The sequence below is a fragment of the Hemiscyllium ocellatum genome, chromosome 1 (assembly GCF_020745735.1).
Source record: "Hemiscyllium ocellatum isolate sHemOce1 chromosome 1, sHemOce1.pat.X.cur, whole genome shotgun sequence".
Taxonomy (NCBI): Eukaryota; Metazoa; Chordata; class Chondrichthyes; order Orectolobiformes; family Hemiscylliidae; genus Hemiscyllium; species Hemiscyllium ocellatum.
The window spans coordinates 9,136,786-9,150,745 of NC_083401.1; the positions used below are offsets into that span (position 1 = coordinate 9,136,786).

The window sequence follows — 13,960 nt, forward strand, 5'->3', positions numbered from 1 at the left end:
CACTCGCCCCGCTCTGCATCAGGCCACTACTCCTCCCTCCCACACCAGGCCACAAACCCCAGCTCCCATACTGGCCCACAGTGAGCTGCTGGGGTGCGGCTCCATGCAGTTGACCTCACTTTGGAGGTCAGGGTTGGATTTCCAAGGCTGAGAGTCTGAGAAGACTGACAAGCAGAAGAAAATACAGAAGGAAGTAAAAGAACAGGTGGAGTGGATAAGCTCTGGAAGTCCTAATTCCACTATTTTTAACCAGAAGATTTATCTAAATTCAGACTTTTCTACTTCTCCAGCACCTTCTCCTTCACGAATCTGCCAACTGACCCTCTTTAAGTTTTGGTATGTTACTGTATTTTCCATTTGGATTGAAAGATTTATTCAGTTCCTCCACTATTTCTTTGTTCCCCATGACCATTCCTCCAACCTCATTTTGCAGTGGTCCATTGACCACTCTTGTCGCTCTTTGACTGTGAGTATGAATAAATAAGCTGTTGCAATCTTCTTTGTACTGTGAATCACTTGGTTATTTAACAGAAAAGGTTATGTAAGGGGTAGGTGAGTAGCTGTGATCAGAGACAAGTCAGTGTTAAACCCCCTGCTGAAGACTTGAGAATGAGGGTGGGTCACACTTGCCCGTCTCAAAGATGGCGGCGCCCACGCTCAATCCGTCATCGCAGCGGAGCGGACATGCGCGGCCGCCAGGATAGGTGGGATTCGCGTTTCCGGTTCCGGCCGGGAGGCTTGTTGTGAGGCGCGGGGCCTAAGGGAGAGCCCCGGGCGGATTGGCGACTCTCGGCCCCGGCCCCGGCCCCGGCCTGTGGGGCCTGTAGCAGCAGCAGCAGCAGCAGCAGCCGCCGCCGCGGTGGCGGCGGGCCCCGCCTCGCTTTCCTGATTTCACCAAATCCAGCGGCCGACATGAGCGGCAGTGGCCGCGATTACATCGACCCGATCTGGTGGCGGCAGAATGGTGAGGGGGGGGGACACCGGGGGGAGGGGAGAGAGGGCACTGGGGGGGGAGACACCGGGGGGAGGGGCACGGGGGGACACACCGGGGGGGGAACACACCGGGGGGGGAGGGGGCACGGGGGGGGGAACACACCGGGGGGGGCACGGGGGGGGGACACACCGGGGGGAGGGGCACGGGGGGAGACACGGGGGGGGGGGTGGAGCACGGGGGGGAGGAGCACGGTGGGGGGGACACCGGGGGGAGGGGAGAGAGGGCACTGGGGGGGAGACACCGGGGGGAGGGGCACGGGGGAGAGAGGGCACTGGGGGGGGGGGAGACACCGGAGAGAGAGGGCACTGCGGGGGGGGGGGGACCGGGGGGAAGGTGTGACGGGGGGGACACCGGGGGGGAGGGGCACGGGGGAGGTGAGGGAATTGGGGGAGGCTTTTGTGGAACAGACCAGGTTTTGGGTAGGGAGGGTTTGGAGAAAGGACGGGGTTTGGGGGGTTGGGGAACGGACCGGGTTTGGGGTGGGGGGGGTTTAGGCAACGGATGGGGTTTGAGGTGGGGTTTGGGGAACGGAGGGGTTTTGGGGGATCGATGGGATTTGGGGAAAGGACAGGGTTTGGGGTGGGGGTGTGTGTGGGGTGGACGGGGTTTGGGGTGTGTTTGGTGGGGTGAAGTACTGAAGGAGGTAATGGTGGGATGGAGAGGCTGGGCCTGGGCATTGTGGAAGAAAGACTGAGGTGTGTATTTAGGGAGGGAGATGTTGGGGTTGCGTGGGGGAATGGGAGGCTGGGGAGACAGACTAGATGGGAGGGTGAGGAGAAATGACAGTGAGCGGTGGGGACTGAGACTGGGATAGAAGAGGGAGACAAAGGAGCAGCAAAGTGAGAGGTGGGTTTGGAGGTGGGCCTGGGTCGAGAGGACGGTGAGTTGAGGGTAAAAGAATGAGATTGAAGAGTGAGATGGAGGGGAGATGTTAACCATTAACATGTAGCAGGGAGAGGTAGAATTTGGAATATGTCCAAGCCATCAAAAGAAACAGTGCCTTGGTTGAGGCATGTGAAGAGTGGCACTGCTGGTCGTGGGGTGGTGGGTAGGAGAATGGAGAGAGGGCAAGAGAATTGGAAGTGATGGCGGTTGGTTGTGCATGTCGGGAGAATTGATCACTTCCAACCCCTCTGAGCCTGGGTTGTGAGTTTTGATTGATCTATCAGGTGGAGTGGTTGTGGTGGATTCCTGTTCACAACATCTGGAGAACGAGTGTATGATAAAAAGAAGCTTGGAGGGGCCAAATTCTTAATGTTTGGGTTAAGAATTCTTGAAAGATAGATGATTTATAGGAAAACGCAAGGAATTATTACAGTTGATCAGTGCAAATGTGAAGGCAGGTAATGGATCAAATTGCATCAATCCTTGAATCTGATGGGATGCACATTGGAGCTTGGACACAATTTCGCAGAAGCTGCGACCAGTGTGACAAACCTCTTCAGATCTAACAGCCGTGTGGGACTTGTGAATGGGCGAGCAAGCAGACGAGCTTCAGAGGGGAGATGGAGTAAAGAGGTGAACTTGGATGATAGAGACTTCATCCAGTGGTTACCAAGTACTAGACCGTAGGTAGGCTTCAGTGTGCAGTTCTGGTCACCAAATTACTGATTGTTGACACTAAAGAGAATACAGAGGAGAATAATGAGGTTGTTGCCAAGACTGAATAATTTTAGTGATGAGCAAAGGTCAGAATGGTTTTGTTTTTGCAATGAAGGAAGTTGAGGGGCGATTTCAAATTGGGCAACATTGTGGGGCCTGGATGGAAAGGATATGTTGAAATTACCACCGGGAATAGAAGCACGAAGGGGTTGTTTCAGCCCTTTGAGCCTGCTCAATCAAAACTCTGCCACTCACTACATCATAGCTGATCATAGTCTCCTGTTCCTGCTTATTCCCCAGAGCTTTTAATCTCCTTAGCCCGAACAATTTTGGAAATGCAAACCAGAGCAGGGCTTATACACTTCATGGTAAGGCCCTAGAGAGTGTTGCTGAACAGAGACCTTGGAGTGCAGGTTCATAGCTCCTTGAAAGTGGAGTCCCATGTAGATAGGATAGTGATGAAGGCGTATGCTTTCCTTTATCCAAGTAGATAACCAGAGGGCATAGATTTTAAAATTATTGAAAGAATGTTAGTGGTAAGGTTCTGGAACTTGAAGGGTGGTTGAAGCACTTCACCATGTTATTTAAAAAGACGATTGTATACACCATCACCGAAATGCTGTACGTTTCTTTGTAGGCTGACGCAGGTGCATTGGGCTGGATGGTCTTTCTATGTGTAACTTCAGAGCAGGAGCATGAAGTTCAGCCCTTCCAGCCTGGTCTGCTATTCTAGATCATGGCTGTCCATCTCACCTCAGCATCAAACCCATTGATGCCATATTTACTATGTTTAAACTCAGAAACCAGAGAGCAGTTGGTCTGAAATCAGCAGTGGGTAATCTCTTAGAATTCTATACATAGGATAGATTGAGGAGACCATTAGAAAAACCTGAATTATTCAGATGCAGCCAACACAAACGTATCTGTTGAAGAGCAATCCTGTTTGAGTAATGGTGTATTGAAGCCAGATTAAAAAAAAGGCAATGCAATGGGTGTAACTTATTTGCATATTCATCTCATTGAAGAAGCCTCCTAGAAACTATTGACCTCGGCTGCTAGAGAATCACTTTAAAAGGAAAAGGCTTGTATTTGGGGCGGCACGGTGGCACAGTGGTTAGCACCGCTGCCTCACAGCGCCAGAGACCCGGGTTCAATTCCCACCTCAGGTGACAGACCCGGATGGCCTTGCACATAAGGGCCTCATCTAAGGAGTTTGCACGTTCTCCCCGTGTCTGCGTGGGTTTCCTCCGGGTGCTCTGGTTTCCTCCCACAATCCAAAGATGTGCGGGTCAGGTGAATTCGCCAGGCTAAATTGCCCGTCGTGTTAGGTAGGGGTAAATGTAAGGGTATGGGTGGGTTGCGCTTCGGCGGGTCGGTGTGGACTTGTTGGGCCGAAGGGCCTGTTTCCACACTGTAAGTAATCTAATCTTATCTATTTATACAGCACCTTTCAGGGTCGTTTCAAGGTGTTTTACAGGAGTAAAATGACTTGACATTTCACCGTATTAAAAAAGAATTCTCTGTAGGAGGCAGTCGTGTGTTCTGAACGAGGTCGATCTGGTTTTGTGATGTTAATTGAGTGATAGATGTTGGCCAGAACTGAAGGAGAACTCCCCAGCTCCTCTTCAAAGTCAGCACATTGCAGCACTCCTCCAGTCATGCATTCACTGTCAGCCTTGAGTTTGGAGGGGGGCTTGATTTCAGAACATTCAGATTCGTGCAACAGTGCTAGCCACTGAAGGGCAGCTGTCACCGGGGAGAGAGAAAAAAAACTATTGAAAAACAAACCATTGGTTAACACAGGAAGCAGAGACAAACGGGTGAAGCTATCTCAGCACAAATCCAACTTCCTTCAGAACCCATCGCTGACTGAAACATTGGTCATACTACCTGGTATCTGGTTAAATTTGGTTTACATTTTGTGATTACAACGCAAAAGTGGTTTGAGAACTTTGAGTGGTTGCTTGATGTCTAAAGAATTGGAACTGATTGCAGTTGCTAGGTGTTTTTTTGTGTGTGGCTGATTGAGATTTTGTTTGCTATAACCAGTCTGGAGTCCAGAATGGTTGTAGGCATGTTGTTGGAAGAGTTGGTTTAGAAGGACAAAAGCAGCAGATGAGTGGGAATACCATTCCTGACCAGTTCCCCTCTGAACCACTCCCCATCCTGACCTTTAGTATGGAAATAGACCCTTCGGTCTAATTAGTCTACGTCGACGATGTTCCCAATCCAAACTGGTCCTACTTGCCTGTGTTTGGCCCATATCCCTCCAAACCATTCCTCAATCCTGGAATTCCCTTCCTAACAGCACTGTGGGTGAGTCTGCAGGGGTTCCAGAAGGCAGCTTCCCAACACCACCACCGCTTCCCAAGGAATTAGGGATGGCCAGTAAATACTAATCCAGCCATTTTGTGAATGACAGAATCTTTTTAAAAAAACATCCATGTGGGCAAATGTGTAATTTCAGGATTCCAATGTATTAGAACCATTTCTACAGCAGTTGACGATTCTGAAGCATCTTATATACGGGAGGAGTAAATGTTAAGGTTTTGAAAATTTCAAATGTCACTGTTATTTTGGTGTTAGCTGAGATCCATTACCAGAGACAGTGACGGAGTACTTGAAAAGTGTGAGCTCATCTGAGAGTCAGCATGTATTTGTAAAGGATATGCCATGTCTGACTCATGTCATTGAGTTTTGAGAGATTGGTGGTGGCTTTGATAGAGGAGTGGTTTTGAAGTAAAGAAGTACTTCCTGGATACGTGTGACAGTTTCTTTTCTGGAATATATTTGCAAAGGTGGGATTACTGAAGAATTGCGGGAACTTAACTGAAGCAGTAATTCTGGTTGGGATGTAGGAGGCAGTGGTATTCCAAACGCTTAATGGTTAATAATGATCCCGGTTACAATGCTGTAAAGCACAGTTAAAGTTGTATGTTTGCCAAGTGGTGTCTGAGTTTTAGTTTCGTTTCTGTTCAATCTTTTCCATTTTAACCAGTGACTCAAAAACAACTGGCTGGTTTCATCTGAGCAGTGCCGAGGCAAAATATTAATTCACAGAAGGTTTTTATTTTCTCTTGTTAAGTGCCTTTTATATAAAATAAATAGTTCTTGAGTGTAACTTATTTATCAGAATTTCAAGGCGGCACTGGTGTCTTTGTTTAAAGTTTCAAGACTCTATTCTTTCAGAAAAGGCAGTCTCACTCTCAACTATTGACCTCGGCTGCTGAAGGGCTGTTAGAGAATCACTTTAAAAAGAAAAGGCTTGTATTTGGGGCGGCACGGTGGTTAGCACCGCTGCCTCACAGCGCCAGAGACCCGGGTTCAATTCCCACCTCAGGTGACAGACCCAAATGGCCCTGCACATAAGGGCCTCACCTAAGGAGTTTGCACGTTCTCCCTGTGTCTGCGTGGGTTTCCTCCGGGTGCTCCGGTTTCCTCCCACAGTCCAAAGATGTGCGGGTCAGGTGAATTGGCCATGCTAAATTGCCTGTAGTGTTAGGTAAGGGGTAAATGTAGGGGTATAGGTGGGTTGCGCTTCGGTGGGTCGGTGTGGACTTGTTGGGCCGAAGGGCCTGTTTCCACACTGTAAGTAATCTAATCTAATCTAAAATCAGACCGCAGTCATGAAGTCCCTGGAGAACAGGCACTAATCTAATCGGAGAGATCGATATTTAAGTATTATTTAAAGGAGGCAGGGTGGGTTTTGAGGAGAAAGTGATGTCTGCAGATGCTGGAGATCAGAGCTGAAAATGTGTTGCTGGAAAAGCGCAGCAGGTCAGGCAGCATCCAAGGAACAGGAGATTCGACGTTTCGGGCATTCCTGATGAAGGGCTTATGCCCGAAATGTCGAATCTCCTACTCCTTGGATGCTGCCTGACCTGCGCTTTTCCAGCACCACAATTTCAGCATGGGTTTTGAGACTTGTCAGGCTGGTAAAGGTTTGTTCCAGATTGCTGACTGGATGGGAGGAAGTATTTTCTCCTTGTGTTTGCGTTGTATTCTGTGCTGTGGAATGGTTGCCTCCATGCTCTGTCTCAGTGTTTACTGAGACATTGCATTCAGGTTTCTGAGGAAGCATCAGGTGAATACAATGCTCCTGCTGTGGATGGATCAGAGGAGTGGCGTTTCTTGAAAAGGTTGCAGTAAACCACAATTGCTAAATCAGGTTCTTGAAAATGATATGAAAGCGAAATTTGGATATAGCTGGAGGTGCCTGCTGTACTCTCATTAGCCTCTGTCACTGCTGGTCCTGTGTCAGACATTCCGAAATCAAGGGAGAACTAACTTTCAATGTTCAAATTAATTTGTGATATTAGCGGAATATTATTTAAATGGAAAGAGACTAGAGAATGCTGAGGATCTGGGTTAACGATGAATTGCCAAAAGTTATGAAGAAATTAGGAATACAAATGCAACGTAATAAGGGATTATGGAGTATAAAACTAGAGACGTCTTACTGAAACCATTGGTTAGGTCACACCTGAAAAAAGGTGTGGTTATGTTTCTATGCTTAATGAGAGAGATTAATGAGAACAGTTCAGAGGAGCTTCACTCAGCTGATTATGGGATGAAAGGATTGTTTCAATTAAGGGAATAGATTTTACACATTTAAGAGAACAAGTGGTTAATTTGTTCAAGGCATTATAAGATCCTGCGAGATCTCGACAGGCTGGATATGGAGAGAATATTCCCCCCTTGTGTGGGAATCCAGAACTCTTGAGTGAGTTCCATGACCAGGGAATTCCACGACTGGGGAATTTTCTTCCCTCGTGATTAAGCATATTCCGGGATGGCTGAGACGGGTTTTTGATCTCGCTCCGGATTGAGGCTTTGGAAGCCAGCGAGTGGAGATCAGAGCAGAAGCAGATCAAGCTTCATCCTATCAAATGGTACAATAAACTGGAGGGCCTGAGTGGCCGCCTCTTTCTCACTTTCCCTGGAGAGACTCAGCAGGTTTGGTAGCATCTGTTGGGAGTAGAACAGCGTTAACGTTTCGAGTCTTGTGACTCTGTGTTTTCTCTCCACAGGTTTTGCCAGGCCTGCTCAGTTTTTCCATCAGTTTCTGTTTTTGTTTGTTTCAGATCTCCAGCGTCTATAGTTCTTTGTTTTGTGCAAGTCTTGTACACCATAAGAATGTGTAAATCTTCCCGTTGTGACAGTAGAAGATGTCCTGAGCAAGAGTTTTAAATTGTTGTGATCTTCACATTGTTGCTTTTGCAAGATACAAGAATATAATTTCACAGCTGTATCTCGGGAGAAGACCATGTAACTTCGAGTGAATATTTCAAGTCAGTATCACATAAAACAGTACAGCACAGTACAAGCCCTTTGACCCATGATGTTGTGCTGAGCATTTATCTTAATCTCAGATCAACCTAACCTACACACCCCTTAATTTACTGTCGTCCATATGCTTGTCCAGCAGTCGCTTAATTCTGTCTCCAATATTAGTAAATCCCTCGCCCCTTCCTCAGACGCTCAGCAACAGTAAATTTTGCTCCTTAGAGGCATGAAAGTGAATAAATCCCCAGGACCTGATCAGATGTATCCTGGAAGCAAGGGAAGTGATTGCTGGGCCCCTTGCTGAAATATTTGGATCATCACTAGTCACAATCGAGATGCCTGAAGACTGAAGGTTGGCAGGCAGGAGGCTGGAAGAACACAGCAAGCCCAGCAGCATCAGGAGGTGGAGAAGTCAACATTTCGGGTGTAATCCTTCTTCAGAAGACTGGAGGTTGGCTAACACGGTGCCACTATTTAAGAAAGGTGGTAAGGAAAAGCCAGGGAACTATAGACCAGGGAGCCTGACATTGGTGGTGGGCAAGTTGTTGGAGGGAATCCTGAGGGGCAGGATTTGCATGTACTTGGAAAGGTAAGGACTGATTAAAGATAGTCAACATGACTTTGTGTGTGGGAAATCATGTCTCACTAACTTCATTGAGTTTTTTTTGAAGAATTAACGAAGAGCAATAAAAGGATGATTAGGGTAGGAATAGGGCCAGTTCGAAGACAGAAGTGGGAAGTTGAGTGTGGACCCTGTGGAGATCGGAGAGGTGCTAAATGAACATTTCTCATTGGTGTTCGCTCAGAAAAGGAGAATATTGTAAAGGAGAAGAATGAGGTAAGAGATATTAGACTAGAAAGGATCGAGGTTAGTTATGCACAAGTATTATCTCTAGAAGGAGTGAAAGTAGACAAGTCCCCTGGGCTGGATGGGATTTATCTGAGGATTCTCTGGGAAGCTAATTTGGTGGAGTAGTAGGCAGTTTGAAAGAATGTTACAGGTTGCAGGGGGACTTGGATAAACTGCAGAATTGGGCTGAGAGGTGGCAAATGGAGTTCAATGCAGCGAAGTGTGAGGTGATGCACTTTGGGAAGAATAACAGGAAGGCAGAATACTGGGTCAATGGAAAGATTCTTGGTAGTGTGGATGTGCAGAGGGATCTTGGAGTCCATGTGCATAGATCCCTGAGAGTTGCCACCCAGGTGGATAGTGCTGTGAAGAAGGCATACAGTGTGTTAGGTTTCATTGGTAGAGGGATTGAGTTCCGGATCTGCAATATCATGCTGCAACTGTACCAAACACTAGTGTGGCCACACTTGGAATATTGTGTACAGTTCTGGTCCCCATATTTCGGGAAGGATGTGGAAGCATTGGAAAAGATGCAGAGGAGGTTTACCAGGATGTTGCCTGGTCTGGAGGGAAGGTCTTATGAGGAAAGACTGAGAGACTTGGGTCTGTTCTCATTGGAAAGAAGAAAGCTAAGGAGGGATTTGATGGAGACGTACAAGCTGATCAGAGGATTAGATAGGGTAGGCAGTGAGAGTCTTTTTCCTAGAATGCTGACATCAGTGTGTATAAGGGGACAGAACTACAAATTGAGGGGTGATAGAATGAAGACAGATGTCAGAGGCAGGTTCTTTACACAGAGAGTGGTAAGGACATGGAATGCCCTACCTGCTAATGTAGTCAACTCAGCCACATTAGGGAGATTTAAACAATCCTTAGATAAGCACATGGATGATTTTGGGATAGTGTAGGGGGACGAGCTGAGAATAGTTCACAGGTCAGTGCAACATCGAGGGCCTGTTCTGCGCTGTACTGTTCAATGTTCTAGGATTAATGAGCAGTGGTTTTGATCGATGTGGACTTCAGTAAGGTGTTAGATAACGTTCCTCATGGTAGATGATAAGCAGATTGTGATTCAATGTTTCCTGTTTTTAAAACAGGTGGGGATACATTTTCCCGACTCACCCTGTCTATTGCCCAGGCTGGACTTTAATGTTGGAAAATCATTAATGTACTGTAGGCTGCACTTGCGATTCTATTGTGTAGAGTTTTCTCTCTGGGATATAGTCACCTCTGCAGCAAGTTATAACACATCAGTATGCATTCCTGTCCCATGAGAAAATGCATGGAATGTTGATGGCCTGGTTAATGGTGATGTTTGAGACCTTTCTGGTAGAGATTGCTGAGGACAGGTATGTGATTATAGTAGCCATATTTGGGCTGTTTAGTGTGCTTTTTGGAAATAGGTTCTCCTTGACACGGTTGACCTTTGGAGAGGAAGACAATATTAATCCTTTTTTTAAACCTGTTCCGATGCATGAAAAATATTTGATTATTCTACTATTCATTGTCAGGGTCGCACTCGTGGTTATTTGATGCAGTCTTATGTGAGAGTCCCTGAGAGTGTTTATCTCTGACAGTGGAGGAGCATACAGATTTCAGGACTCCATGGGTTCCTTCTGCACTGTTTTGTGGCTTTTCAACTGAGTGAGACATCTCCCTCACCATCGTTTTGTCTGTGCTGCAGGGGTTTCTGTTAGCCCCACTTTTCGCTCACCCAATCAGGATCTCACTCATGTTTATCTGCCTGGTTTGGGAACTTTGAGTGGGTAGTTAATTTTGGAGTGAGGAACTCCCCTGACAGCGCTGTCGGCCCCATTCCCCTCACATTTCCACTCCTTCTCTTCCAGGCACCAGAATGGTTTCCTGACTCTTGTTCACTCTTCGATTTGACCCTCATCCTCCTTCAGTTCTGAGGGTTTGACCTGGGTTATCCCAGGTCTCTGCTGCCCCCTGCACTATCACTGAGCATTGTGCAGAGCTTTGCTGCCATGTTTCATTCAGAGGCACCCCCTCCCTTTCCCTGGGAGAGCCCCTTTTGATGGGTTACTCTTCCCCCTATTTATTTCCTCTGCATTCTCTTTTTGACTCTAATTTAATTTGACAAATGATAGCTTGGCCTCCCTCGATTTTCTGTGGATCTTCGATCTCCTTCCTAGTACCACCTGAGCCTTTTGGGATTTCTGTGACCTCCGTCCCAAAGTCTGAACGCAAACACAGGTGACTTTGAGGCTTTTTTTTAATAGCCTGGAGTTAGGGGTTTTGATATTGTCACTAGATGATGTCTGAAGCAGAATTTGCACTCTCTCCTTTTCAAAATTGGTGAAAAGGCTTTCAGATTGGCAGTGAGGAAGTCATGTGACTGAGACTCCTGGAGTAACAGAAGCAGTGACCATTGCCAATGGACAAGTGCCCACTCCAGGAGTTAAGTGGAAGGTCATACCACATCTGCTTGTACGATGGTGTATCTAGACTTTCTTTGCTGGAGACAGCTATTTCTATTGTGAAGAAAACTCATTTCCACAAAACCATGTGATTTTTAGCTCAGTGACTAGGAAGCCTTGAAGAAAGATAATTAAGGACAAAAACAGAAATAGCTGGAGAAACACAGCAGGTCTGGCAGCATCTCTGGGAAGTAATGTTTTGAGTCTTCAATAGAACAGACTTGAAACATTAACTCTGCTTTCTTCCCACAGATGCTGCCAGACCTGCTGCGTTTCTCCAGCAATTTCTGTTCTTATTTCAGATCTCCTGCATCCTCGGTTGTTTTGTTTTATCAAGACAATTCAGGAATTTGCCGACCTGAATTTTAAAACCCAGAAAGACAGGATCAGAAAGCGGGTGTATTCAGGAGGCACGGCTGATGGAGCAAAGGTCCTGTTAGTAGCAATCTCCAAAAGTAACCAGGGCAGGGTTGGGAGAGGGTCTGGGTAGCTTCATAGAAAAGTCCAGAAGCAGGGGGCTACAGAGAGGAAGACATCCTACCATGCTGTTGAAGAAATGAACTTAAATAACTCTTTTCAGTCGTAATAGTGAGCTCAGTTAGTGTCGCATCTCAGGGAGAGGCCTTAATTAAAGGAAATGGTGCTGAGTAAATGTGCAAAAATCAACTGAAAGGAAAGGAAGATTTCAGCTGAGCCAGCTGAACATAGCTTTAGTGGGGAAAGAGAAGCTGTGGCTGTGTTACTGAGCGAGGTCATCCAGAATTCGGAGCTTCTGGAAAGAGGGCCTGTATGTGAGTAGATGAGCCGTGATCTATATGGACTTCAGTAAGGCGTTCGACAAGGTTCCTCATGGGAGACTGGTTAGCAAGGTTAGATCTCTCAGAATACAGGGAGATCTAGCCATTTGGGAACAGAACAGGTATAAAAGAGACGTAAGGGACAACATTTTCACACAGAGGGTGGTACGTGTATGGAATGAGCTGCTCGAGGATGTGGTGGAGGCTGGTACAATTACAACATTTAAGAGGCATTTGGATGGGTATTTGAATAGGAAGGGTTTGGAGGGATATGGGCCGGGTGCTGGCAGGTGGGACTAGATTGGGTTGGGATATCTGGTCAGCGTGGACGGGTTGGACCGAAGGATCTGTTTCTGTGCTGTACATTCTATGACTCGAAGATGTGCAAGCAACATCAATCCATAGGCCCCATATGGAAATGTGGAAGAGGGATTAAGGATGAATTTTTGTGGGTTCTGTAGTTCTGCTGACATTGCACGTTGTGTAGGCTGTGGATCGAGAAGCAAAAACCTGGGTTGGTAGGTTTTGTAAGAACCAGGAGTGATGAAGGCGGTCTGCATATCTTTCGGTGCACTGTGGAACTGTGTTTTTTAATTCCCTGAAGCCTTTCTTTTTGCAGAAGGCTGTTACCTGTCAACATTGACGGATAAAGCCAACGTTTACCACCATAACCTGCAGGACAACCCGGTTGCCAATCAGGTATGCATGGTGTCTGTAAGGGTACATGACAGAAAATGTTTTTGTATCTCATTGTATTTCTGTTTATTCATCCCTGGAATGGATGCATCAATGCAGGGCCAGCATTAATTGCCCATTACTATTTGACCTTTGAAATGAGCAGCTTGCTAGACCCTTTGAGAGGGCTGTTAGAGGCCCATCATATTACTGAGAATCTGGAGTTACGTGGGCGACCTTTTTCTTCCCTCAGGACTTTGATATTCTGAGTTTTATTGATTTATTCCTTGGACCGACCGATCGTTGTGAATGCTGCTGGTTGGGCCCAGCATTTATTGCCCATCCCTAGTTGCCCCTTGAGAAGGTGGGGGTGAGCTGCCTCCTTGAATCACTGCAGTCCTTGTGCTGTGGGTTGACCTGCAATGTCCTTAGGGAGGGAATTCCAGGATTTTTGACCCAGCTCCGGTGAACGAATGCGGATATTTCCAAGTCCGGGTGGTGAGTGGCTTGGAGGGGAACTTACAGTTGATAGAGTTCCCTTGTATCTGTTGCCTTTGCCCTTGTAAATGGCAGGGGCTGTATACTTGGTATGTACTGTCTCTGGATCTGTGGTAAATCTGTGCAGTGCATCCCGCAAATGCTTCACATTGCTAATTCTCTGGGCTGGGGAATTCGGTTTTAATCTCTATTTGTTTGGTGGGTTTTGCTGTTGGTTACAATTTTTTTTTTCAGTTTTTCCAAATGTGTTCTCTTGCAGAGGCTGGACAATTTTTTAAAAGATTTAATTGAGAGCAGTCCAGTGGAGGTTCATCAGTGTGTTTTTAATGAGGAGACAGCCATAATGGAGCAGCATGTTTTTGGTAATTTGTGTCTACAAGAATCTTGCTTGATCTTTTTTGTTAATATCAGTAGTTCTGTTTTGTCACAATTTCCACCCACTTCACCCTTCCGCCCACCCCTCTTGTACAGAAAGTAGGAGCAGAAGTAGCCACTCGCCCCGTGGATTCTGCTCCATCATTAAATATGGTCATTGCTGATCCTCTGTATCACTGTTGTGTTCCCCTGTCTCCCCATATTCCCTGATGTCATTAAAGTCTAGACAAAAAAAAATCTCTTCCTTGAATCAGTGTCCTGGCCTCCCCAGCCTTCTGTGATTGAGAATTCTACAGGTTCACTCCGGTTTGAGTGAAGGCAGTGCTCTCAGTTCTGAGTGGTCTACCCTGTGTCCTGAGACTGTCCCACGGTTCTAGATCGCCTACTAAGGGAAACCATTTACCTGCTCTCGATCGCTGTCGCCCTGTTAGAATTTTGTACA

At 46.7% G+C, this 13,960-nt stretch overlaps 1 protein-coding gene across 4 annotated transcripts in view; it reads left to right on the top strand.

Annotated features, from left to right (window-relative positions):
• Positions 1-727: 727 nt before the first annotated feature.
• LOC132821573 (tetratricopeptide repeat protein 31-like) overlaps positions 728-13,960 on the top strand; it is a 60,496-nt gene continuing 47,263 nt past the window's right edge. For 2 of the 4 annotated variants that reach the window (XM_060834269.1, XM_060834483.1), the window contains exons 1-3: positions 728-964; positions 12,575-12,669; positions 13,403-13,505. In XM_060834269.1, coding sequence (XP_060690252.1) covers positions 913-964; positions 12,575-12,669; positions 13,403-13,505 — 250 coding nt within the window. In that variant the 5' untranslated portion in view covers positions 728-912. The remainder of the gene's footprint in view (positions 965-12,574; positions 12,670-13,402; positions 13,506-13,960) is intronic. The other 2 variants (XM_060834350.1, XM_060834404.1) reach the window with 2 other exon arrangements.